Raw genomic sequence first — 23,797 nt, 5'->3', positions numbered from 1 at the left:
ATGGTAAGCCTTGGCTATCACGCCCCCCTCCTTGACACGTGTAATCCCTAAATTTACGTCAAACGTGCCTTGATTATTAGTAATTGGGCCACTTGACTTACAGAAGATTTACCCTTGCAGAACACCCCTATATGATTATTAAAAGCGAATAATAAAAAAAAAAAAAAAACTTCACTGTCCGTTTCTAAATCAAATGTTGTAATTTTGCAAAAACAATTCTGGAACTATTTATCTTCTAAATCACGATACATTTTGTAATTTCTATCATGAGACTAGTAAGGCGTATTTAATCTATATCAAATTCCTTTCGCGAAGCATGTAACTTTTATGTACACATATCTTACCACTACATAAATTACATAACCACCCGTAAGCATTAATATATATCGCTTGTCTATTAAATGATGAAAAAAAAAAATCAGATCGACTGGAATGTAGAGCATATTAAAATAATTATAAAGGCTTAATTTTTTTCTGAAACGGGGGTGTGATATTGTTTTCTTCAACATTTTTTTTTTCTGTTGTGTGGCAAATGGAACAACCAAGGGCATGCTCACCGGTAAATACAAATAGAATAGTGGCTACAATTACTGGTATACAAGTGGTAAATAAATACTAGAATCCTATTATGCAGGTAGATATTGACCCTCGTTGTTCATAGATGCGAGCGTTATGGCAAGTTTGGGATGCGATTGATAACAATCGCCCTGGTATGTCATTTTTATATATAGATAGCTTTTACCCAAAGTCTAATTGTAATTAGCTTCAATAAATAAATTGGTGATGCCTACAATTTATGTTACGTGCATTCTTAGCGTTATGCTTATGGCCACAGGGGTGATCGGTACCTGGAGTGTATATAGAGTAAATATATTAAACCGAGACATCAATGATAATCTTATCAAACTAAAAAATCTGAACAGCTTCGTATACATACACTTAATGTATGCTGGTGGGTGTTTTACATGTTGACCATATTTAGCTTTCTTAACGCATGCACCAATTTGTCGATTATTTGTCTGGGAAAAGATAGCTTTGTACACGGATGTATTACAGAAAACGTGATTGTAGAAAATTGTGGAAACAACGATGAAATATTAACTGTCAGTGAAAATGGAACAGCAACAGCAGTTAATAACTGTGAACAGACACTGCCGCCGCCTTCTTTTGTCGACTGTAAGCAGCTTTGGGAGGATTCGGTGATATGGGCTGCTATTGTGGCGATTTTGGATTTACTGATCAATGCAAGTATATATGCCTCGAAGTTTTTTAATAGTGTCATTTCAGCTAATGTTTTTTTTTCATATATTAGCTTGGTTTTGCTTATGCCTTATACAAATGCAGAATGCAATGCAGATCGAATGAACGAAATAGTATTAGCCATGACTCTGGAAATCATATCCAGCCTGGTGTATCGCCTCCACCTTACATACATGAAGACTCGGATTCAGAATCAGAGGAATTTGTGGAATTGAAATAATTTATTAGCAAATTAAAAAAGTGTAGTATAAAAAAAGAAGAAATGGTACAGGATACAATAAAGAAGCGGGAAAAAAAAGAATAGTTATTCTATATATTAACATTTTTGAAGAGTTTCCAAAAGGGCTTGCTCGCATTGACGTACACCTTGTTGAGTGGTTACTTGAGAAGTCATGAGGTAGATAATATTACCGAGTGGTCTAGCGAACAAGTTGACGCCAGTTTCGGCTGTACCATCGAAACCATTCTTGAATTTACCTGAGCGTAAGTTTTTAATGACAGATTTTGAAACGGATGAGCTATAACCTGCAGTTGTGTCATCCTTTAACTCAACGGCTAATACAGAACCTAAAGTCATGACACTTTCAACATTTGAAAGTCTGGATAACTGATCAACGGTTTTAGTAGACCACATAGACCAGATTGAATTACCCTTCCATTCGTCACGGAAAGGAGCCCATGAACCTGTTTTTTCAATAGCCATTTCATCCAGCGTTTCAATCGAAGTCTTTGCAACTGCACAACCCATTGGATGAGCAGTGTATGAATGACCGTGTAACAAGCAGTCGGGTTTGTTTTCCGAAAGAAATACGTCATAAATGGATTCTTTAGTGACAGTCAGAGCCAAAGGCAAAAGTCCACCTGTCAAAGTCTTTGCATAGGCAGTGATGTCCGGTGTCTGAAAAAAAAGGGTTGGGGTTTTAATGATTACGATTGAGTAAAAAAAAAAAAAAAAAACTTACCACACCAAGGAATTCGGATGCCGATCTTCGGCCCAATCTATACCACCCCGCAAAAACTTCATCAAAGACGACGGGTAAACCTTGCCATGTGTCTTTGGAAATAAGTTTATCATCAACACCATAGAGCAATTGGGATCCTTCCTTTCTAACGATATCAATCAATGTTCTTTGGAACAAGGGATCCACAAAAATCATACCACCGGCACCCATTAGGACAGGCTCCATCAATAATGATCCAATACGACGTTTTTGTGCTTTCAAAGATAAAAGTTCAGAGCGAATATAATCTTCATAGGTTTTTGCCAATTTCTTATCGCCACCCTGAGTTTCCACAGAATAAATATCGTTGATTGAATTATAATATACTCTGTCAGATCCGGATTCTTGGAATTTAGAGATCTCCTTGGGCAGACGTACATAGGCACGACCTGAAGAAATATGAACAGAAGGAGGCTTTAACCAATGACCCTTAGGTTCGTACCATTGTACTTGATCATTGTACACATTGGGAGAACATGCATCCATTGTACCAATGGTATCGCCGTGATAGCTTCCATCTATACCAAGGATTTCAACAGGCGCCTTAATATCGAAATTGTAGCGTTTGGCAGTAGCACTCATGGCCATTTTTAAGGCTACCTCCATAGCAGTAGAACCGTTGTCAGAAAAGAAGACACGAGAAGCCCAGGTATCTTTATCGAGCACCTTCTCAGCTAAGGACAGGGCAGGTTCATTGGTAGATTCGGGAAAGATGACATGGCCATAACGACCAGCAGCAGCAGCAGCAGATAAAGTGAGATCAGGATTAGCATGACCGAGTCCTTGTGTCCACCAACTTGCACAGCTGTCAAACATTTCCTTGGGTGACATTTCACCAGTAGGATTTTTTTCATACGTTGTAAAATAATCGTGATGAGCAGAGTCAATGACAGTGACATCTTTAACAAGTTCATGTTGAGTAAATGGCCACCAGAAAGTGTCTCGAGATTTTTGGGCCATCGTTTCTAATCTATCGAAGCGCTCAGCATTCTTCAGATCTAGATTCTTGATTACAGGAACTAAATATTCATCCACTTGAGAGTAGTATTTTCTCATAGATTCTTGCTCAAGGATTGGGTCTTGTAAAAATTGGGGTGGGGGAGGAATAGTAGCTACTTGAACACCGTTTTTCTGGACTCTGGTGTTGATTAAAGTGTGATTTTTATATTGAGGCTGGTCAAACAATAAGATGGTTGGAATATCATAACCACGAATCAATAGAGATTCATATGAAGTTAATGTGGTAGAGATGCCACCCAAATTGCTATCCCCAACTAACAATGTTGGTAACCTCAACGATCTGTAAAAATCCACTTGGGGTGTTCCTAAAAAAATAAGGCCGATTAAAAAAAAATTAACCCCAACATTTTTTTTTTTCTCCAAATAAAAAAAAACCCTTACCTGACATGACAGGACTATGAATACCACCAGCAGTTTCCAAGAAAAGGTAGCTTCCATTCTTTTTTTGTTGGCGCACATAATCCAACATTTGTTGTTTTACGCGCGATAAGACCTCAACATCATGCGGAGGCTAAAAAAAATAAAATCACAGTCAGAGGAAATTTAATTTCTCTCTCGATTATTTTTAATCTTACACTGTCAGTTGCGATGTGTGGGCTCACTGGGTCAGGATAAGTGTATAAGGTAGTCGATCTCAACATTTCCGAAGATTGATAGTTCTTGACATGTCTTTTTTTTTTCATGATAGCCGTCAGTAAATATATAAAATGGACAGCACTTCAATTCCTTACCTTTCATCACTATCCACTGGATATCCTGTTTGAACAGGTTTTACGTAAAAGACGTCTCGGTTGGACTCTTTAGCTACAATAGCTGCTGCCCGACATAAACCTGTTGCAAAAATTGTTTTACCAACGTTGGTGTTGGCTGCAAATATTTGGTAAGCTTGGAATGCACGCGTTGGAAGGAATGGTGTTGGCATTGCGAAAGTAGAGAAGGAAGAAAACCAAAATAATAAAAAAAGAATTCTCGGTGTGTAAAGATATGCACCACAAATTATCTAAAAATATGACGTGCAAAAAAAAAAAAAGATCTTTATTCAAAGCAGTTAAAATTATTTAGCCGTATATCTGGGCATCTTCCTCCACTGTAATAATGCTGCCTAATCCTTTTGACGTGAAAAAAAATTAAGTGACACTTTTTTTAGTTAATCGTAGTTGATGGGGTTGATGTTTTATTATCACAAGGAAATCAAAGTCTGAGTCAGGTACCGGACTATGTAACTGAAGACCGATATTATTTCAGCTATTTTTTTTTTGGGACATCAATCATAAAGACGTACCCACCAATTGTTATCTATCTCGCTACCACCTAATGGGTCCAAACCCAATTTTTTGCAGTATTTATTTGTGGGGTATAAGTGACAGTCATTTTTACCACAGAACTGGTGTAATCGGGTGATGACAGAAATCAACACAATATGACCGCATATGCAATTCATAAAGGTTTTATTTGTATACATAATATGCAGTGTAATGTAAGCACAAGTCGCGTTATGTCTTTCTCGTTAAAACGCAAACAAACATAATACAAAACGTTAAGTCACGTAATCTTTCTTTTTTTTTGTTTTTTTTGTTTTTTTTTTTTTTTTTTTTGAAAAAAAAAAATAATAATAATAAAATAAATAAATTCAAAAAAGTTTTGCAGTTGTGTTATATATAATGCTATGCATATCTTTCTTGTAGATGAAAGGACATAAAAAAACGTGGGATATGGAGAAAGTAGAACGATTCGATGTGTGGGAGACTTAAGTCTGTATGACAATAATAAAAATCGCAGAGAGTAGGCCGGGCCTCTTATTATTTTTTTTTTATTTTTCATAGGGTTGGTTTTCTTTTGATTTATATTTGAATGCTATATTTCTTCTTTGAGCGAGTTGGTTATATGTTATATATAAAAAATACCACATTGTTAGGCCTTTCTTTTTTTTTTTTTTTTTTTTTTTTTGAGGCACAAAAAGTTATTTATAAACGTCTTTTTTTTATCCTCCAGCTTGCACAAGGTACTTGACTCGAGAGAAAAATAAAAATAAATAAAAAAAAAAAGAGTATAAATAAACATATTAAAGTCAAGTTATCTTGCTTTTCTTTTTCGAGATATGAATCAGTCATAAAAATGGAATGCGTGATTTATGCAGTAGCTGTTTAAAATTTCGAGCTAATAAAAATAAGGAATACTAAGCAACAATACTGGAGTTTAAATGATAAAAGACGATGCACCCGGTAAATCGTATAAAGGTTTATACCAGTGTCACTGATATCCTAATAGTCGGTCTGCTAAATAGACACACTTTGGTTGTGTGAACACCCCTTTCCCCAAAGGGCTCACCTTTTCTTTCTAATGTTTTTTTTACTCCGATCTCCCCCAACTCTTTTTCGATGAGATTTCCCAAAAGACATCTTATTTTTTTCAATCTAAAACATATAAACGCGTCGTTTCTGTGATTTCCTCTTTTTCTTTTCTTTCTCTCACTCCCAACTCTTTTTTTTTTTACTTGTAAAAATGTCAGCCTTCCGCTTGTTAACAAGACCTCTTCAATCAAGTCGTAGACATTTTACTACTTCTTTACCCACACGTCTTGCTGCCGTAACTGAAAAGACAAGCACTGAAGCTTTATCCGCAGCTGCTATTCATGCCGGTAGTCCTATGAGAAACGATTGGAGCAGAGAAGAGATTCAAAGCATTTATGATTCTCCTTTGATGGATTTATTGTATCATGGCGTAAGTAAAAACCAAAAAAAAAAAAAAAAAAAAAAAAAAAAAAAAAAAAAAAAAAATCCACAGTACCCAGATACATGTGAAACCTAACTTTTTTTTCTTTCTTTAAAAAGGCCAAGGTCCACCGTGAGAATTTCAATGCAAGAGAAGTTCAACAATGTACTTTATTATCCATCAAAACTGGCGGTTGTACTGAAGATTGTAAGTATTGCCCTCAATCTTCTCGTTACAAAACTTCTGTCAAGGCCCAAAAAATTCTTGATTCCGAGGAAATCCTTTTCGCTGCTCAAAGAGCAAAAGACGCTGGTAGCACAAGGTAAACTAATCTTGATTAGATAACAATAATCCAGATGTTAATTATGAACATCATCAATTAGATTTTGTATGGGCGCTGCATGGAGAGATTTGGCTGGTCGTAAATCGAATTTCAACAAAATTTTAGATCACGTCAAGGTGATTCGGTAAGATCATTGTTACCTAAATGGAAAGATAAGATTTTTGAAACCATCTATTTTTATAAATATTAGATCAATGGGTATGGAAGTCTGTTGTACTTTAGGTATGTTGGATGAAGAGCAAGCCAAAGCATTAAAGAATGCTGGTTTGACTGCCTATAACCACAACTTGGATACTTCTCGTGAGTTCTATCCCAAGGTAACTTATTTTCCATCGTAGTGTCTATTTTCGGTTAACTAATTAGTCTTTGTATAGATTATTACTACTCGTACTTATGATGAACGTTTAAAAACCATTGATAATGCACAAAATGCTGGTATTTCTGTGTGTTCTGGTGGTATTATTGGTTTAGGAGAGAAGGGCGAAGATAGAGTTGGATTATTACATACATTATCTACATTGAAGATGCATCCTGAAAGTGTTCCCGTAAACGCTTTATTGGCTGTTGAAGGTACCCCTTTGGAAAAGCAAGAGCCAGTCTCTGTATTTGAAATGATCCGTATGATTGCTACCGCACGTATCATCATGCCCAAATCTATGGTCCGTCTTTCCGCAGGTCGTGTTCGCTTCACTGTCCCTGAGCAAGCCATGTGTTTTATGGCCGGAGCAAACTCCATTTTTACCGGTGATAAATTATTAACTACTCCTAACAATGAGTTCTCTGATGACAAGCAAATGTTTGAATTACTTGGTCTTGTCCCTAAACCACCAAACTTCCGTCAAGGTTCCGATAAGACTGATGTTCCTGTCTATCAAATGCCAAAGTGTTTCAACCCTAGAAAGGAAGAGACTGATACTACCAAGTCTGCTTAATCATACACTTTTATTTAAATAAATATGTGTGCAACCCTTAGATATGACAATATGTTACACAAATTTTCATTTTAAATCAAGCATAATTGATTGGTTCGATTAACACAAGGATTTTACCACGCTTGTTGCACCATTCTTTCAAACAAATTTGGACTCATTAAGTACGGAAACTGCTTAACCTAAACAAACTTTTTAAAGTCGAAAAAACTAGATCAGCAAACAAAAATTTATAAAAAAATCCTGCCATAGCAACCATGTGCACGACAACCCAAATATTTTATAATCTCATTATACTTTAGATGTTAGCCTAATTTTATTGTTGTGAGTTAACAATCGATAAAGAAGTTGCTAATTGTATTAATATGCTATCATGGCATGGAATTAAATCCAAACACCATAGAAAAGTAAATATAAGCATGTTCTATAAACTATTGAAAGATACGACCTCAGAAAATTGAAGCTTTTTTTTTTTTTTTGAGTGCCATGAATTTTAAAGCAGCACAAATGAAAAGGTATTAACATCATCTAAAAGCATAAACAATTGATTCGTACTATAAGTGATCTTGGCCTTAATAGAACAAGCGAAGTGCTACTTAGAAACCTCTAAAAATTGGTGGATTGTATTTTTTTATAAAAAAATCGAATAACTCTATCAGCCTGTGGTAATAATATTTTGGAATCCACATTCTAAAAAATAACGTATCATGGTGGCGAGATGGTAGCACCAGTAAGATTATGATGACGATATCACTACCGATTTAAAAATAAACTGGCCGATCGATATACTTTGAAAGATCCAAATAAAACAATGCTAGCAATAAAACCCACCTTGTACATTGATATAACGTGAACTGTTCATCTATCTTATGACGTTTAAATAAAGGACAATGCTTTTTATGATTACCTATTACGATACATTTAAGCCAGACACTTGTAACACTATTGAATCAACCACACTTAATAGCCACGACAATTATCAGCTAAAGAATAACTATATTGAAACATGAATAGATTGTGTGCCCTTGCAGTATCTAATGTTACAATTTTTTGATGAAACTAACTGAAATAACTAAATGCCTCCGATGAGATTTGTGAATAAGTGATACTAAAAGATGCTTATAGATATATATAACTATTATGAGCCTTTAAAATCTTTAAATCGTTCACACAATATAGATCATGGTAGAGCACTAACAACAACATGGTTATTGATATACTATACTTGGATAAGAACCAGCAGTAAGATTTAAAAAAGATCATAGTTCAGCACACAAGCACAAGGAAACCAAACAAAAAGTCTGGGATTCAAAAAGCTTATTTTTTTTCTCGAAAAAAGTCCCTAATAATCGTCAAACGGGTTTTTTTATGCAAACCAAACTATAAAAATGATAGATGAAGATCCTTTCTTAATTGTTAAAAGGTATAAATAATGGAAATTAACAAGAGAAATTGAATGTTAATAATTTCTTTAGTCAAGTTGAAGATTCATTAAGCAACGCGTATAATTTATTCGAGTCATGGAAAAGAATTCAGCAAACAGTCTCTTCGCCAAAGAATCAAGAATTACTATGGACAGCAGATGAGTTACATTCAACCTTAGAGGCCATTGAACAAGATATTGAAGATTTACAAGAGGCATTACAGGCAGCGCAAAGTAACCCCTCTCAATTTAATTTAACTGCCAAAGATTTAAATGCGAGAAAAAAGTTCTTGGACAACTCTCGTAATTCCATTCAAACCATCCGCAGAACATTAGCCAATCCTCCTAGTAAAAAGTCTCAGGTAACTAAACAAAGTGTGTAAGGACAAAAACACTGGTGTCTAACTTTAAGGCAAAAGTCTGGAAATAATGCAAGTTCATCATATCAAACAGCACGGCAGAATGAGAATAGTTTAATGATTGAAAACGAGCACCAGCAGCAAATGGTAAGAGACATTGTTGATTAATAGGATTGGCGTTTAATATGGCTAGTAGATGATTATGCAAGAACAGGATCATCATTTAGATGCAATGGGAGGTACACTGGTAAACTTAAAGGAAATTGCGGGCACTATGCATACAGAAATCGATGATCAGGTCATGTAAGTGGAATATATTTAAGCTTTTTCAATGACTTACGGGGTAATAATTTAGTCTATTGGATGATTTGGGAGATCAAGTGGATCGTTCAGAAGGAAAGTTAAAAAATGCAATGAGAAGGGTCACTACTATTCTTAGAAAAGAAGAAGGTAATAAACAATGTTAAATTTTGTGCACTATATTTTTTTTTAACCAATGAATAGAATCGAAGTCTGGTTATTGCATTTGTTGCCTTATTATTGTTTTAATTATTTTATTAGTGCTTGCGATTATGATGTGAAATAAAAAAGCTTGGCCAAGTAAATTTTAAAGTCAGTTATGAACAGAGTTTAGTCTGGGCCGTATGTGCCTGATCTTCTAAGATACTAATCAATCCAATCCAATTTCCAACCACCTTGTTATAGTGGATAAGAGGATCTTTATTTTGCTCTTTTTTGTTTCGTTGGGAAAAGAATATAAGCAGTATTTCTCATAGCTTTTTGTTCTTTGTGTTCCCCGGGATATAATTTTAAATCACCTTTTATTTTCCATTTAAAGTGAACTAGACTCTTTTTCTCTCTTCAGCCCCTTTTCACCTTTTTTTTTTTTCATATAAGAAAATGAATCCAGTTGACTCTTCTTCTCAATGGTCAAATACAGATAATAAAGGGCAACTGAAACCACCGTTAAAAACTGTACGCTCGTTTGATACAGGTACGCATGGTGTGTTCTTTACAAATGGCTTGACAATATTTCTATATTAACTTTTTTTTTTTTTTTCTGAAATAGGTACTTCTTCAGACGATGGCCGTACAATGCCAGAAGAATATGAAGAAGGAATTGGACTACTAAACAACTCACCACCACGCAACCAATTTGTACCTGATTACTCATTTTCGGCTTTGGGATCACCCAATTTATATGAATCAACAGAAATGCTACCACCCATAGAACCTAAAGTAGAAACTGACAGCTTCAATCGTCGTCGTCTATCAATAAAGTCAAAGTCTTCGTGGAAATCTCTTTTCAACCGCAAAAAAGAAAATCTAGGTCCACGTATCATTCAGATCAATCAACCAGAGACAAATCAAGGGTTTATACCAATTCTGTTTCTACCGCAAAGTATAATTTAGCCACCTTTTTACCGAAATTTCTATACGAGGAGTTCAGTAAAACAGCCAATATTTTTTTCTTATTCATTTCCGGTATTCAGGTAACATTCATCTTATCTTTTTTTTTTAAAAATTCGGTTTGAAACTAACTTCATTGTAGCAAATCCCAAACATTTCACCTACGTCAAGATATACTACCGTGGCCCCTTTAATAGTCGTCTTGCTAATTACGGCCATTAAAGAAACTATCGAAGATTTTGTAAGATTTACACTGTTCTTGTGTTACAATAGGAATACTGACAATGATATAGGGAGTGCATAAATCAGATCGAGAATTGAATAATCGTAAATGTAAAATATTTGATGGATCACAGTTTATCGAAAAACAATGGAGAGATATAAAAGTGGGCGATATTTGTCGTATCGATAACTCCCAGTTCTTTCCTGCAGATTTAATATTAATCAGTAGTTCGGAACCAGAAGGTCTTTGTTATATCGAAACAAGTAATTTGGATGGTGAAGTCAACTTGAAGATTAAGCAAGCCCTACCAGAAACCGCATCTTATATTTCTCCAGCCCAATTGTCTACTTTAGGTGGTGTAGTACAATCCGAACAACCCAATAATCGCTTGTATAATTATGACGGTACACTATCATGTGATGGAACAAAAAAACTGCCTTTGGATCCTGGAAAATTATTATTGAGAGGTGCTCAACTAAGAAATACAAGTTGGATTTATGGCTTAGTCGTCTTCACCGGTCATGAAACTAAACTTATGCTTAATTCCAGTAAAAAACCATCTAAACTATCAAATGTCGCTCGAATCACAAACAGAAATATTTTATATCTCTTTGGTATGCTGGTCACAATGAGTATTCTATGTTCTTGCGGTAATTATGCAGTATCAAAAAGTAACGGTGGTAGTAGAGACTACATAATGATTCCTGACACCGAACTTGCGAAAGAGTTCGGTTTTAATATCTTGACATTCATGATTTTGTTCAACAGTTTTATTCCGATCAGGTAAAATAAGGCTATACAAAGTCAAATTATAAGCTAACGCATTTATATAGTTTAATGGTGACCATGGAAATTGTAAAGTATATCCAAGCAATCATGATTGACAACGATCTCGATATATATTATGAAAAGACAGACACACCAGCCGTTGCTCGAAGCAGTAGTTTAATTGAAGAATTGGGTCAAGTTGAGTATGTTTTCTCGGATAAAACAGGTACTTTAACCTGCAATGAAATGGAATTCAGACAATGCTCCATCAGTGGTTTATCTTATTCTTTGAAACCTGATCCTGATAAGTTACCCACTTCTGATACGGACTCCAACGGCGAATACTCATTTAAGCAGCTGGAACAACATTTAGAAACATCTCAAGATGCTTATATCATTAATGAGTTTCTTACACTTCTAATGACCTGCCATACTGTTATCCCAGAAGTAAATGAAGAAACAGGTAAAATTGCATATCAAGCTTCTTCGCCTGATGAAGGAGCTCTTGTAAGTGGTGCTAGTGATGTATTTGGGTACAAATTTGTTGCAAGAAGGCCCCACTCGATCACTTGCATAAGAAAAGGTGTAGAAGAAGAATATCAGATTCTAAATGTCTGTGAATTTAATTCTACGAGAAAACGTATGTCAGTTGTTTTACGTGGACCTGATGGAAGAATCAAGCTTTACTGTAAAGGTGCTGATACAGTGATTCTGGAACGTTTAGCTGACGACAATCCATTTGTTAAATGTACACTTGAACATCTAGAAGTAAGTCAATTTAAAATATGAAAAAGTTTGGAAATTTAATATCGCAAGATAGACTTATGCGTGTGAGGGTCTACGTACACTGTGCTTTGCTATGAGAGAAATTTCTGATGATGAGTATGCTAAATGGTCACAAGTTTATGAAAAGGCGTCAACTACATTGGTTGATCGTGCTGAGGAATTAGATCAAGCCGCAGAAATCATTGAAAAAAACATGTTTTTATTAGGCGCTACTGCGATTGAGGATAAACTTCAAGATGGAGTGCCTGAAACAATTGCCACTTTACATGAAGCCAATATCAAAGTATGGGTACTGACGGGTGATCGACAAGAAACTGCAATCAATATCGGCTATAGCTGTAAACTACTGACAGAAGAAATGGATTTGATTATATGTGATGAAGACGATCATGTGTCTACAAAGCGATTCTTAGATGAGAAGCTAGCCCATGTTCTATCTGTAACTGAACATATGCAACACGATGTAAGCATACGAACACACACACGCAAAAAGAACATGTGCATATACTTATCTACATTCTATAAACATAGCCTTTTGCTTTAATTATTGAGGGAAAATCACTTACGTTTGCTCTTGAAAAAGAATTGGAAAAGGTGTTTTATGACTTGGCAACTCGTTGTAAAGCAGTGATTTGCTGTCGTGTTTCTCCTTTACAAAAAGCGTTGGTAGTCAAAGTAGTGAAGAAGTACTCTAAATCTATTCTTTTGGCAATTGGTGATGGAGCCAATGATGTTTCTATGATTCAGGCTGCCCATGTTGGTGTAGGTATTAGTGGTGTTGAAGGTTTGCAAGCTGCTCGTAGTGCAGATTTTGCTATTTCCCAATTTAGATTCCTCAAGAAACTGTTACTGGTACACGGAGCTTGGGCATATCAAAGATTGAGTAAAATGATCTTTTTTTATTTTTACAAGAACGTTGCGCTGTATCTTACTCAGTTTTGGTATGCGATATTCAATGGCTTCTCTGGTCAAACACTGTATGAATCTTGGACAATGTCATGTTTCAATGTTTTTTTTACCTTTTTACCGCCCATGGCAATCGGTCTTTTTGACCAGTTTGCGTCTGCTCGATTATTGGACAAGTACCCTCAAATGTACGTTTTAGGACAAAAAAATGAGTTTTTTAACCAAAAAAGATTTTGGGGCTGGATCATCAATGCCGTTTATCATTCTGCTGTGAGTATATTTATATGATTGTAGTTCTATCCATAGCTAACGTTTTATTTTAAAGTTATTGTTTTTTATTGGAATGGCCGCATTTGCTGACGATTCTGTATTTAAAAGTGGCTTTTCTGGTGGACAGTGGTGGGTAGGAACTACCATCTTTTCTGCTACATTAGCTACTATTCTGTGGAAGGCAGCCTTGATTACAGAGTAAGGATATCGATACGGATTATGTAAGGTTACTAACAATTAATTAAAGTACTTGGACAAAGTATTCATGGATTGCTATACCAGGATCAATGGTGATTTGGTTCTTATTCTTACTTCTTACGGCGTACGTCGGACCACTTCTTCCTTGGGAAATTTTTATGGAATACAACGGTATCGTACCTCAATTATTAGGAAATGTTAACTTCTGGCTGTTTTTCATCGCTGTACCACTTTGTTGTGTCCTTCGAGATTATATTTGGAAATAGTAAGGGTCCATTTTCAAGTTTTAAAAGCATTGTCTCATTATTCTTTATAGTGTTAAGCGTATGTATCGACCTCAATCGTATCATTACATTCAAGAAATCCAAAAGTACAATTTCCCAGATTATAGACCCCGTATGGATCGTTTCCGTCGTGCAGTGAATAAGGTACGAAAGATACAAAGATTGAAACAGTCCAGAGGTTTTGCGTTCTCCCAAAATGATAATGATCAATCAAGACTTATCCGTATGTATGATACTACACAACAAAAACCTTCAGGATAGACATATTTCTTTCCTTTATCTCCATCCCCCCTGTATTATTAATAAATTTGTGTATTATATCTCCTCATAAGTACATTTTTACTTGTGAAAACAGTGTACAATCTATTGTACGACTCTAATAAATACAATACATACAAAAGTAGCGATATTTGTAGCTCTTTGACACAACATGTGAAATAGTCATCATTTGTAAACAGCCATGTGAAGATTAATGGATATGATTTGGCACATATATAAAGACTGGTCATTCATCGCCAAATTCATAAGTCATTCAACTTAAATACCAAGTAAAAACAATGAAACTTACACTTATCGCCGCCACATGTGCCCTTGTCGCTTCAGCTATGGCCCAGGGTAATAGGTAAGTCATAATAAAAGCTGATAATCGCGTCCTAACAGTGGAATCGTAGTACTGTAATTCCTAGTGGTGGAATGGGTGGAACTGTAGCCTCAGCGAGTATTTCTGTTGATACCCCTGCTAATCCTAATGCCGCGAATCAACTTGCTGGTGGTTTTGTAACTATTGCTTTAACATCTGTTGCTGCTGCTTATGCCCTCATTTAAGAATATTGAAATTAACTCATACTACAAATCACTTCTTTCAAACTTTCTATTATTTCTCACCCCTATCCCCACCCCCGGTGATTTTTTTTCCATAACATATACACCTAATAAAATACCTACGATCATCTACTGCAAATGACATAATCCTTACATGCTGTTAAAAATCGTGCAGAGCTCTCCGCTTTAAAAAAAAAAGGAGAACCCGGGAGAAGCTCTTCCAACGATTTACTTCAATTACTTAGCATAGACCCAAACTATGGTTAAGTGATATTATTTCAAGCTGTCCTATATGTATTAGAACTCAACGGGAAGCAGCATAATCTCTTGTCTCAAGTTTATGGACTAAAGTGAAAATGGGATTTTAAATATCCGAAATGAGAATGGGTATAAACTTTGTAATCATCGAGAAATAAAAAAAAAACGTGGTACATGTTACACATAAACCTCAGCAATCAGCTTCGGCATCCAAAGGTTCCTTTTTTTTGTCGTTTCCCACAACAATTGGCGATGAATAAATCAATTACCGAGCACAGGTTTGAGGGTAATTCACCCGTCATTTTACTCATCATGATGAATCAACGCATGTCTGTACCACAATAAACATTGAAGAAATCGGAGATGCTAATAATTTTTTTCTTTAATAAAGCCTCAGCCTTACTTTTTTTTTTTTTTTTAATTTTTCCTTTTTTTATCAAATACATTTTCTAAAAGGTTATGAATTTACAAGATTTTAAGGAACAAAACGACCATTACTGGAAAATCATTGAGAAACAGCGGAAAATCATCCAAAATTTACAAAAAACTGTGACACAATTGACTGCAGAAAATGATTACCTTCAGAAAAAAAATAAGGAATATTTGACACAATTTGACAGTGTCACACATCATCCTTTATCCGTCGTAGAAGCAAATTTGCCTGTTCCGCCACCAAGATCGCCTTATAGGGTTCATAAAGAGCAGAAAAGACCTCCTGTACTTCAATTGAAGACATCAAACCATCGTGTCGTATCCATTCCTTCGCCCACAATTAGTCGTCGCTCATCATTATCCCCCAACGGCAAAAGTAGAACATCACAGTTAGATAAACAGAGAACTTTGAAATCAAGCAAGTCTGAGCCTTCAACCCCGATAAAACCACGTACGCCTCGTTTTGAATCCTTAATGATGTCTAATCAACAACCCAAAATTACTACACCTGTATTGTCCAATTTTTCAAACATTCGATTCAATGTTGTGAACTCAAGTATACATATCGATGATAAAGGAAAAGAAGTGCCATTATTCACAATCGGAATCATTCAACTGAAAGAAAACTATGAAATTTGGCGGATAGAAAAAAATTTAAACGACTTTCTGAATTTGGACGCTCAGGTAAGGGTTTTTTTTTTCTTTTTTTTTTTTTTTCTTTTTTTTTACTTTTTTGCATCCAAACTCACATTCAGGTTACTTTAGTTAAAAGAGGGCACAATGGCCCATTTAAAGAGGTTACCCGATAAAGTCATGACTCATGTACCTGCAAAAGTAGATGAAAGAAAGGTAATTAGGGTTTATCGGGAAATCTGCTTATCAATTCTTAATCCTGTGTTATAGGCTATGATCGAGGAATATCTGCAGCATGCTATCACATTGAGAACAGTAGATTTGAGAATTATAAGCGCATTTTTAAGTACCGATCAGATTTGTGAATTGCCTATTCAGGCAGATGTAAGTTGCGTTTTTCTCTAAACCACTCAATGCTAATATTCTGCATAGAATGTCGTAAAGCATGGTCATCTTACTAAAAGGGGCAAGAATTTCGGGGGTTGGATGTCAAGATACTTTATATTAGATCATACTGGATTATTGAAATATTATGAAAGTGTAAGTGTTGGGTGAAAGCGATAGAATCGTGATTTGTTAATTATTTCTATTAGAAAGATGGACAGTTTCTAGGCACAATTAGTCTCATAGACTCACAGATTGGATGCCAACCCCAAGGCCACGATAACTTTAGACATGCTTTTCTAATCTTGGAACCCCGTACCAATGGCACCAATTATAAGCACATTTTTTGTGCGAGTTCCGATGATGAAAGAGATAGCTGGGTCGAAGCACTTCGTTATTATACACAAAAACTGCATATTACAGAAGACGTTATGAATTCTTTCTTTTGTGAAGATGTGGGTATGACAGGTGTCTTGGAACCTTCATCGTCGACCGAATCAGCTTCTATGGTAAGGAAAAGACCCAGCATGGATAATATCTTTCATTACTTTGGCCGCAGAGCTTCAAAGGATCTGACAAGCCCAAAAGATGATTTCCAAGAAGATACTGAAGAAGTTAGAAAACCCAAACAACGCGCAAGCAAAAAAACTTTTTGGAAGAAAAAAATGTTCAGTAACAGCACTTTCGATGCACACCCAATTGACTATAAACACATGTTAGACGACTATGAAGAAACAAAAGGCGACTCGCAAGTATTTGGTATTCCCTTACAGAATGCAGTTATGGTTGCCCGTGTGTATGACCAATACCAATTGCCCGCTATTGTACACCGCTGTATTGAATATATGGAAATGAAAGACGCTCTAGTTGAAGAAGGGATCTATAGATTAAGTGGAAGTGCTGCTTTGATGAAGAGTTTAAAGAAAAGATTTAACGAGGGTAACTATCTACACACAAATATTTTGGAAGATGTATTAAACTTTTCATAGATGGCGATGTCAAAATTTTGCAAGACAAAGAGTATCATGATGTTCATGCAATTGCTGGACTTTTAAAAATGTGGCTCCGTGAATTACCTGAGAACATTCTTACAGAGTCCCTGCTGATAGAATTTTCTCAAAGTTTTGGTAAATATATGAAATTCGTACACATAAACATTGAACTAAGATTATCTTTCATCTAGACTTTTCTGATCGCCAAAGTAAAGTATCCAAAGTGGGAAAGTTGGTTTCATTATTACCTTTAGTGAATTACACCCTGTTAAGATCACTCTGTGCCCATCTGATTCGTGTAATTGAAAACTCAGACCAGAACAAAATGACCTTAAAAAACATCAGCATTGTCTTTTCTGCAACATTGGATATTCCATCAAGTATATTTAACTTACTCTTGGTTGAGTTTGACTATATCTTTTTAACTGATCGATGCAGCTACCAAACGCCCCCAAATACAGCCAGTAGACTCCAGTATTATTCATTAAAAAGGGAAGAGGACCGATTAAGAAGAAATAGTACTCATTACCAAGATAATACACCCAAGGACTTCATCTCACTTGAAAAGCAGTTAAATGGTATGCATACAAATATTATTAGTTTGCACTCTTTACTGACTATTATTATAGCTGTCATTGACGATATTCCTAATCATGACGAAGAGACTTATTACAGTGACGGGGAGCTTGAAGTTGCTTATTTTGCAACTCGCTATGCAGTTAGTAAACCTGAAGAAGCAGGACTATGCTTTTAACAAACTCAAAAACAAAACTACAATTTACAACCCTATATTATATTCTAATCACTCATTGCATCACTCATATTCTCTACTTTTATTTTTCATACCTTCATAATAATAAACGCTAATTAAACCTTATAAATATATACATTAAAAATTTACCTTACGGGAAAAACGCAGAAGGCCTTTAAGATTTTTATCGATTTAAGCGAAAATGTTATAAGAGACTTTAAATCAGTCAAATCTTCATTAAAAACTGTTGATTTTACAAACTACAAGTGTCGCATCGTCATTAGGGTTCCTGGTAGGAATCAGTGTTGTAATTAGGGTGCGACAAACATGGGCATGGGATTTTTTTATCGAAAAATCAGAGCTTGGTATTATCAATCTATTATTCTCTTTTTACACTTTTACTTGTTGGTAATTCACTTCTACGATGTATGATCCTTTTTGCAAGGGGCTTTACACGGAATTGATGTACACTTGACGCCGTTCTTCTTTCATCTTATATCAATAAAAATCGACCCTGCGATCATGGAGAGGTTGAATTTTCATAGCAATTGACTTGCTGACCAAAGTCTTTGTGGCGTCATTTTTTTTTTTTTAAAAAAAAAATCGATATTATATGGTCTGTTGAAATGAACAACTTATGTTATGCTTTAGCTAACTGGAGTGCGCACTGTAAGCGAGGAGAATAGTTACGCAACGGATAAAAATATCAGTCAGTCAATATGGTGACATTCTCTTTTGTGAACCTGGGTATATCCTGTCTTTATATTTCATAGGCTTATAGCTCAAAAAAAAATGTTGATTAAAAGAACTGAAGCTGTTGTAATATTTAAAGTCATACAAGTCTCCCATTGCTTGCGACTTGATTCACGAAATGTAGCGCTTGAAGCGGTCACGAAAGTCAAATTTTGGAAAAAACAGTTTTTATCGAAAACCAAAACATTACCGATGGATCACGAAGAATCTCAAATATCTAGACTAAACTCTAAACCCCGTGTTCATTTTGGTTCTTTGGAAGGACAGGATACCGTAAAAAGACTTCGCACTGAAGAACCTACTTCTTCAAGTGGGGGTATTGACCTTGATGCTTTGGGTAATGTTATTTTTTAAAAAAAAAAACGAGAGTACTGCTAACGCTTTAACGTAGATGAGAGTATGGAACCTGCTTACTCTATCAATGCTGGCGAGGCAGATAAGCAAGTACTGGCCGAGTTTGAAAGAAGAAAGAGAGCTTTTCAACTTGCCGTACCTACAGACGATAAACGTGTCAGACAAAGACTTAGAGATATTGGTGAACCTCAATGTCTCTTTGGTGAAGGCGTAAGTTATTGAAATATATCAGTGACCTAAGAAGTTAACTTTTTTACAAACAGCCTGGGGATCGTCGTGATCGTCTTAGATACTTGATGTCAAAGAGCCAAGGACGCGAAGTTGAAAGTGAAGAGGAATCTGGTGATGAGGATGACGAGGTATTAACTATAGCATGGACGAATAATGGGAACTTAAGAATTTGACAGATCATTTTCTTTTTTATATTAATAGGAAGACGAGGAGTTCTTTACGCCAGGAACGCCAGAACTTTTAGAAGCTAGAAAATGGATGACAACATACTCACTAAACAGAGCGAAACAACGTAACGAACGACAAAAGGAAGAGCACAAAATTTCGCTTCCTTTACTAAAAGCCAGTCGCCAAGAACTTCACACTAAACTCAAAGCATATACCAACTGGTCTTCACAGATTGCTGATGATCGACCTATTGCTCAATGTACATTTAGTCCTGATTCTAAATTATTAGTCACTGGTTCATGGTCCGGCCTTTGTAAAGTATGGTCTGTACCAGACTGTGAACATAAGTTAACCTTGAAAGGACATAACGATAAAGTGGGTGGTATTGCATTTCACCCGGAGGCAACAATTTCACAATCGTCTAGTGAACTCAACTTAGCTACAGGTGGCGGTGATGGATTAATTCAGTTGTGGAATTTAGAAAAGAGTACGCCTATCGCTACATTGACAGGCCACGCAAGACGTGTTGCTCGTATCGGGTTTCATCCTTCCGGCAGATATTTGGGTAGTGCTAGTTTCGACGGTTCATGGCGTTTATGGGATGTAAATACAACTCAAGAATTACTGTTACAGGAGGGTCATGCAAAAGAGGTTTATTCAATTGCATTTCAATGCGATGGAAGTTTAGTAGCCACAGGTGGATTAGATGCTGTCGGTAGAGTGTGGGATATGAGAACTGGTAGATCAACAATGACACTGGAGGGACACGTTAAGGATATTTTGGGTGTCGATTGGTCTCCTAATGGTTATCAATTAGCTACTGCTAGTGCTGATCATTCCGTAAAGATTTGGGATATGCGTAACCTCAATAATTTATATACAATTTCTGCTCATCAATCGCTTGTGTCAGATGTAAAGTATAGTAAGGGTGTGCCTGGAACAAATAACAACAGTGCCTCCGATCCTCATAATATTGCTGGTCTTTATCTTGCTACATCCGGATATGATGGCTGTGTTAAAATCTGGTCTGGTGATGATTTCCGATTAGTCAAGAGCTTGGATGGACACGAAGGAAAGGTAATGGGTGTGGATATCTCCCAAGGTCAGTACATACCTGGTTTTTTTTATTATTATTATAGTTATTATTTAAGCAGATATGTAAACTAACTCGACCTAATTACAGACAACAAGTTTATCGCTTCTAGTGGTTATGATCGAACCTTCAAACTTTGGGCTGACGAAAACCTTGTGGTGTAAGTCGCGACTTATTTTTTTCCTTCTCGATACAATAAAGTTTAAAATATCCGCTTGTAAATTCTGTTTGATGTGCCTGTTTTGACTTAACTCGACAATGAGGTGGTTACGCCTATTCTTCTCGTATTATTGGAATAGCAGTGTTAGAGTCTCGAAAATACCGAGAATTGGAAAAACAAATTTAGATCATAACTATAATATGCTATGATAGGCACTTCAGAACAAAAGTTATGATTAGAAAATCGCAGTAAAGACTGATGGCAAGAAACATCAAGATTTTTTTTGTACATGCATCTAATGCGATAATTTATTACACTTTAATACTAGGATAGTCCGAGCTCTCTTTTACTCCATTCATAAGTAACATAGCTAATACTAACGGCCGGGACAACCTGGTTCGATAAAATTAGTCTCAAATGTAATTTGATGTAGAGTATGTGTTTTACCTTTAACAATGTTGGTCCCAGTCCCTTGTAAAACCCTCGAAGTCCGTCTGACTTAAATGTCACTTCCACAGCTTCCCAAGGTGATTTGTAAATTCGAGGATGTCCAGATGTGCCTTGTGCTTGTAGCCTAAAATTCGAAAGATGAGCTTCTTTTTTTTACAACTGAGCATGTAAGCCCATTTAGTTACCTTGTTCTGATAACATTTAAAGGATATACACTTGTAGCGCCTATTGTGCCACTAATCATGCCACATGACCAAAGTACAAATATGTTTGGTTGTTTTTGAGTGCCATCATCGTTGTATTCTCCTTGGTTGTACTGTAAATACGATATTTTTAAGGTTTCATATATGCCTGCAAAAATTGGTTAATTAGAAACCTAGATATACTTTGGGTCATACTTCATACCAAGATCCATTGCTTGATAAGGAAATACACCGACTAAACCTAGTGTCTATCAAAGGCATCAGTATTTTAAATATTCGGTGTAAAGGAAATAATCTATTATACCAAACCAGGCCAAAATGCGCGAACACCACCTCGAGCATACATGGTTTTAGCTGTATCAGTAATGATTGATCTGGAAGAAGAACATGCCGCTGTGGAAAAAGCGGCCGATAATTTTGGATTTGCTACTGGGGTTGTAAAAGATTTCTTATTATTATTCGAGACCTGATGTGCCATGATACGTGTTTTCAATGTTTCCAATGGATAGATCGAAAATTGAGAGCAAATGCCAGCCACGCCACCTGCTGCAAACCTTGCTGTTGTGGGTATTGAATCCTTATCCTCACAGTCAAGCAAATTGGCGAATAGCTCTTTACAAGATTCATAAGAGTAAAATTTAATAGCTGATTCAGGAATGATTTTCATGACATTTAAACCGTTTCCTAAAAAAAATGCTTTCCAACCACCATGGTTATAAATTGATCTAACAGCACTCATGAAGCTAAGTGGGTTCGCTGGTGTTCCACTATGTGTTATCAAGTAAACTTTTAATCTATCAAATGGGGCTGTACATGTCCGTGACACAGCACCGGCAATACCTCCCGCTAATAAATAACCCAATGCATGCCTTGCAGTTTCGTCAGTTGTCGGTATAACCACTTCGCCGTCATGTGTTAATTGAGTTGAGGACTCGTAATATTTATACATTTCCATCATATTTGTTTGGGGTAGAAGCTAGATAATATGTTATTATTGCAAATCTCATTTCACGAAATGACGTTACCAAAAGAAAATTCTTAAATTCATTAAAGTCGATTAATCCATTTCCGTCTACATAAAATATTCAGTAACAGATAATGATCAAAATTATGTGTCATTATCTAACCAATGTCCATTAACTGCATGAAATCCACCACATCATCTTCAGCTATTTCCATTCCCGCTATCCTTAAAGCGATTTGTAAATCCCTTGGGTCTAGCTGACCTTCCCCACTTCTATCAAACTTCTTGAATAGCTTCCATAATTCTCGTTCTTTTTCGTTTACGTAGGTCTTAAACTCTTCAAAATCTACCAGACCATCGTGGGAAGTATCGCAACGTGATACTAGCTCATTTGCATATTTAGTGCGAGCTGGAAGATGAGTCATTGCTGTAAATCCTCTTTGAATGGCTTTACTGTCCAGTAATCCTGCTTTGTCTCGGTCAAGTGTATTAAATAGCTCCCTTATCCGGCAGTCTTTTTCTGTAGGAGTTTCTAACAAATAAAATTGGGTCGAGTCTGGAAGAGGCTTACTCTGGACCTCTTTAGTGTCATTCGCACATGTACTTGATTCGTCGAGCATCAAAGACATGTTGTATTTAATATAAATGTTTTAGCCGAAAAGGAGGAAAGAGACAGAGAAATGTGGGGTTAAGCTTGTTTATGGTGTATTTATTGGCCAATCAAACAGTTCCTACTATTCTTCTGTTACTTTCCCAAAATTACATCATTAGTGCATGGATTTTATGAGGCACACATACCGCCAGAATTACGTCACTCTTGATATTGACAATCATTGACTTGAAAAAAAAGGGTCGACCCTTTTTTTTTTCGTCAACAGTTCTTCGTTGCCTCAACAAGATGTGATTTATTATGCGCACTTTTACCAAGTGTCTATTCCAACAGCGTATTGTTTTTTAAATTGTCAGGCAAAAAAAAAAGAAGAAAAAAAAAACAAGAACGTAATAAAAACTACTCTGGCTTATTTCTTGTGATAACCTTTTTCACAAATAAATCTTTAGTTCAAGTTATTGAATGTCGTTTTTTATTTTACCAAAAATGGGAACTTCCGCTGCACCAAGTCTATTTTTAAGTTAAACTATTCCCACAAGGTGCAGGTTCTCCAGAAAAACAAATATACGATTTCGAAGAGTATAACTCTAGGTAAACAGTGTACAGCATATTTGTTCATTTAACAAAAATTACCAAAGGCCTTGAAT

General features: G+C 35.9%; 9 protein-coding genes across 9 annotated transcripts; 6 read left to right on the top strand and 3 right to left on the bottom strand.

The window, feature by feature from the left end:
• Positions 1-1,528: 1,528 nt before the first annotated feature.
• Positions 1,529-3,908, bottom strand: EV154DRAFT_239188 (pyridoxal phosphate-dependent transferase). The gene is made up of 3 exons (XM_051594542.1): positions 3,663-3,908; positions 2,223-3,586; positions 1,529-2,158 (listed from the first exon to the last, which is right to left on the bottom strand). The coding sequence occupies exons 1-3, from the start codon at positions 3,748-3,750 to the stop codon at positions 1,577-1,579; spliced, it is 2,034 nt and encodes a 677-aa protein (XP_051462868.1). The 5' UTR covers positions 3,751-3,908; the 3' UTR covers positions 1,529-1,576.
• On the bottom strand, positions 3,770-4,288 carry EV154DRAFT_492273 (uncharacterized protein). Its single transcript, XM_051599659.1, has 2 exons — positions 4,013-4,288; positions 3,770-3,950 (listed from the first exon to the last, which is right to left on the bottom strand). Exons 1-2 carry the CDS (start codon positions 4,201-4,203, stop codon positions 3,782-3,784), a joined length of 360 nt encoding a protein of 119 aa, XP_051462867.1. The 5' UTR covers positions 4,204-4,288; the 3' UTR covers positions 3,770-3,781.
• A 1,411-nt stretch (positions 4,289-5,699) lies between these two features.
• Positions 5,700-7,383, top strand: EV154DRAFT_492266 (biotin synthase). Its single transcript, XM_051599658.1, has 5 exons — positions 5,700-6,002; positions 6,113-6,315; positions 6,377-6,460; positions 6,527-6,653; positions 6,711-7,383. The coding sequence occupies exons 1-5, from the start codon at positions 5,784-5,786 to the stop codon at positions 7,266-7,268; spliced, it is 1,191 nt and encodes a 396-aa protein (XP_051462866.1). The 5' UTR covers positions 5,700-5,783; the 3' UTR covers positions 7,269-7,383.
• Positions 7,384-8,620: 1,237 nt separating this feature from the next.
• Positions 8,621-9,786, top strand: EV154DRAFT_456209 (t-SNARE). The gene is made up of 7 exons (XM_051597369.1): positions 8,621-8,688; positions 8,741-9,050; positions 9,108-9,194; positions 9,244-9,350; positions 9,403-9,497; positions 9,552-9,659; positions 9,753-9,786. Exons 1-6 carry the CDS (start codon positions 8,654-8,656, stop codon positions 9,626-9,628), a joined length of 711 nt encoding a protein of 236 aa, XP_051462865.1. The 5' UTR covers positions 8,621-8,653; the 3' UTR covers positions 9,629-9,659; positions 9,753-9,786.
• A 15-nt stretch (positions 9,787-9,801) lies between these two features.
• EV154DRAFT_492260 (uncharacterized protein) lies at positions 9,802-14,219 on the top strand. The gene is made up of 11 exons (XM_051599657.1): positions 9,802-10,041; positions 10,117-10,435; positions 10,490-10,532; positions 10,600-10,698; positions 10,751-11,463; positions 11,514-12,216; positions 12,269-12,697; positions 12,766-13,410; positions 13,466-13,608; positions 13,658-13,873; positions 13,925-14,219. The coding sequence occupies exons 1-11, from the start codon at positions 9,948-9,950 to the stop codon at positions 14,151-14,153; spliced, it is 3,633 nt and encodes a 1,210-aa protein (XP_051462864.1). The 5' UTR covers positions 9,802-9,947; the 3' UTR covers positions 14,154-14,219.
• Positions 14,220-14,442: 223 nt separating this feature from the next.
• On the top strand, positions 14,443-14,835 carry EV154DRAFT_492258 (uncharacterized protein). The gene is made up of 2 exons (XM_051599656.1): positions 14,443-14,514; positions 14,564-14,835. The coding sequence occupies exons 1-2, from the start codon at positions 14,450-14,452 to the stop codon at positions 14,715-14,717; spliced, it is 219 nt and encodes a 72-aa protein (XP_051462863.1). The 5' UTR covers positions 14,443-14,449; the 3' UTR covers positions 14,718-14,835.
• A 596-nt stretch (positions 14,836-15,431) lies between these two features.
• EV154DRAFT_411693 (uncharacterized protein) lies at positions 15,432-18,167 on the top strand (the record flags this gene model as incomplete). The annotated part of the gene is made up of 7 exons (XM_051595470.1): positions 15,432-16,088; positions 16,170-16,253; positions 16,308-16,421; positions 16,470-16,577; positions 16,631-17,360; positions 17,411-17,542; positions 17,605-18,167. 7 exons carry the CDS (start codon positions 15,432-15,434, stop codon positions 18,165-18,167), a joined length of 2,388 nt encoding a protein of 795 aa, XP_051462862.1.
• Positions 18,168-19,109: 942 nt separating this feature from the next.
• Positions 19,110-20,837, top strand: EV154DRAFT_411500 (WD40-repeat-containing domain protein; the record flags this gene model as incomplete). Its single annotated transcript, XM_051595461.1, has 4 exons — positions 19,110-19,254; positions 19,309-19,481; positions 19,535-19,630; positions 19,704-20,837. 4 exons carry the CDS (start codon positions 19,110-19,112, stop codon positions 20,835-20,837), a joined length of 1,548 nt encoding a protein of 515 aa, XP_051462861.1.
• A 363-nt stretch (positions 20,838-21,200) lies between these two features.
• EV154DRAFT_492256 (mitochondrial carrier domain-containing protein) lies at positions 21,201-23,362 on the bottom strand. The gene is made up of 8 exons (XM_051599655.1): positions 23,339-23,362; positions 22,704-23,274; positions 22,602-22,648; positions 21,881-22,552; positions 21,779-21,824; positions 21,559-21,724; positions 21,371-21,497; positions 21,201-21,316 (listed from the first exon to the last, which is right to left on the bottom strand). Exons 2-8 carry the CDS (start codon positions 23,167-23,169, stop codon positions 21,248-21,250), a joined length of 1,593 nt encoding a protein of 530 aa, XP_051462860.1. The 5' UTR covers positions 23,170-23,274; positions 23,339-23,362; the 3' UTR covers positions 21,201-21,247.
• Between the last annotated feature and the right edge of the window lie 435 nt (positions 23,363-23,797).

The sequence above is a fragment of the Mucor mucedo genome (assembly GCF_025094135.1).
Source record: "Mucor mucedo strain NRRL 3635 chromosome Unknown EV154scaffold_5, whole genome shotgun sequence".
NCBI lineage: Eukaryota > Fungi > Mucoromycota > Mucoromycetes > Mucorales > Mucoraceae > Mucor > Mucor mucedo.
This window is presented reverse-complemented; position numbering and strand designations above follow the sequence as displayed.

Bases quoted from the DNA above. Each gene is read 5' to 3' on its own strand.
- EV154DRAFT_239188 (XM_051594542.1), bottom strand. From the start codon at position 3,750: ATGTTGGATTATGTGCGCCAACAAAAAAAGAATGGAAGCTACCTTTTC. The intron at 3,587-3,662 runs GTAAGGGTTTTT...TTATTTTTTTAG, and splicing joins TCATAGTCCTGTCATGTCAG to GAACACCCCAAGTGGATTTT. The intron at 2,159-2,222 runs GTAAGTTTTTTT...CTTTTTTTTCAG, and splicing joins CATCCGAATTCCTTGGTGTG to ACACCGGACATCACTGCCTA.
- EV154DRAFT_492273 (XM_051599659.1), bottom strand. From the start codon at position 4,203: ATGCCAACACCATTCCTTCCAACGCGTGCATTCCAAGCTTACCAAATA. The intron at 3,951-4,012 runs GTAAGGAATTGA...GAAAAAAAAAAG, and splicing joins CCAGTGGATAGTGATGAAAG to ACATGTCAAGAACTATCAAT.
- EV154DRAFT_492266 (XM_051599658.1), top strand. From the start codon at position 5,784: ATGTCAGCCTTCCGCTTGTTAACAAGACCTCTTCAATCAAGTCGTAGA. The intron at 6,003-6,112 runs GTAAGTAAAAAC...TTCTTTAAAAAG, and splicing joins TGGATTTATTGTATCATGGC to GCCAAGGTCCACCGTGAGAA. The intron at 6,654-6,710 runs GTAACTTATTTT...GTCTTTGTATAG, and splicing joins CTCGTGAGTTCTATCCCAAG to ATTATTACTACTCGTACTTA.
- EV154DRAFT_456209 (XM_051597369.1), top strand. From the start codon at position 8,654: ATGATAGATGAAGATCCTTTCTTAATTGTTAAAAG. The intron at 8,689-8,740 runs GTATAAATAATG...TAATTTCTTTAG, and splicing joins CCTTTCTTAATTGTTAAAAG to TCAAGTTGAAGATTCATTAA. The intron at 9,498-9,551 runs GTAATAAACAAT...ACCAATGAATAG, and splicing joins TATTCTTAGAAAAGAAGAAG to AATCGAAGTCTGGTTATTGC.
- EV154DRAFT_492260 (XM_051599657.1), top strand. From the start codon at position 9,948: ATGAATCCAGTTGACTCTTCTTCTCAATGGTCAAATACAGATAATAAA. The intron at 13,411-13,465 runs GTGAGTATATTT...TTTATTTTAAAG, and splicing joins ATGCCGTTTATCATTCTGCT to TTATTGTTTTTTATTGGAAT. The intron at 13,874-13,924 runs GTAAGGGTCCAT...TATTCTTTATAG, and splicing joins CGAGATTATATTTGGAAATA to TGTTAAGCGTATGTATCGAC.
- EV154DRAFT_492258 (XM_051599656.1), top strand. From the start codon at position 14,450: ATGAAACTTACACTTATCGCCGCCACATGTGCCCTTGTCGCTTCAGCT. The intron at 14,515-14,563 runs GTAAGTCATAAT...GTGGAATCGTAG, and splicing joins GCTATGGCCCAGGGTAATAG to TACTGTAATTCCTAGTGGTG.
- EV154DRAFT_492256 (XM_051599655.1), bottom strand. From the start codon at position 23,169: ATGTCTTTGATGCTCGACGAATCAAGTACATGTGCGAATGACACTAAA. The intron at 22,649-22,703 runs GTTAGATAATGA...TATTTTATGTAG, and splicing joins CATGCAGTTAATGGACATTG to ACGGAAATGGATTAATCGAC. The intron at 21,498-21,558 runs GTAACTAAATGG...TTCGAATTTTAG, and splicing joins TTAAATGTTATCAGAACAAG to GCTACAAGCACAAGGCACAT.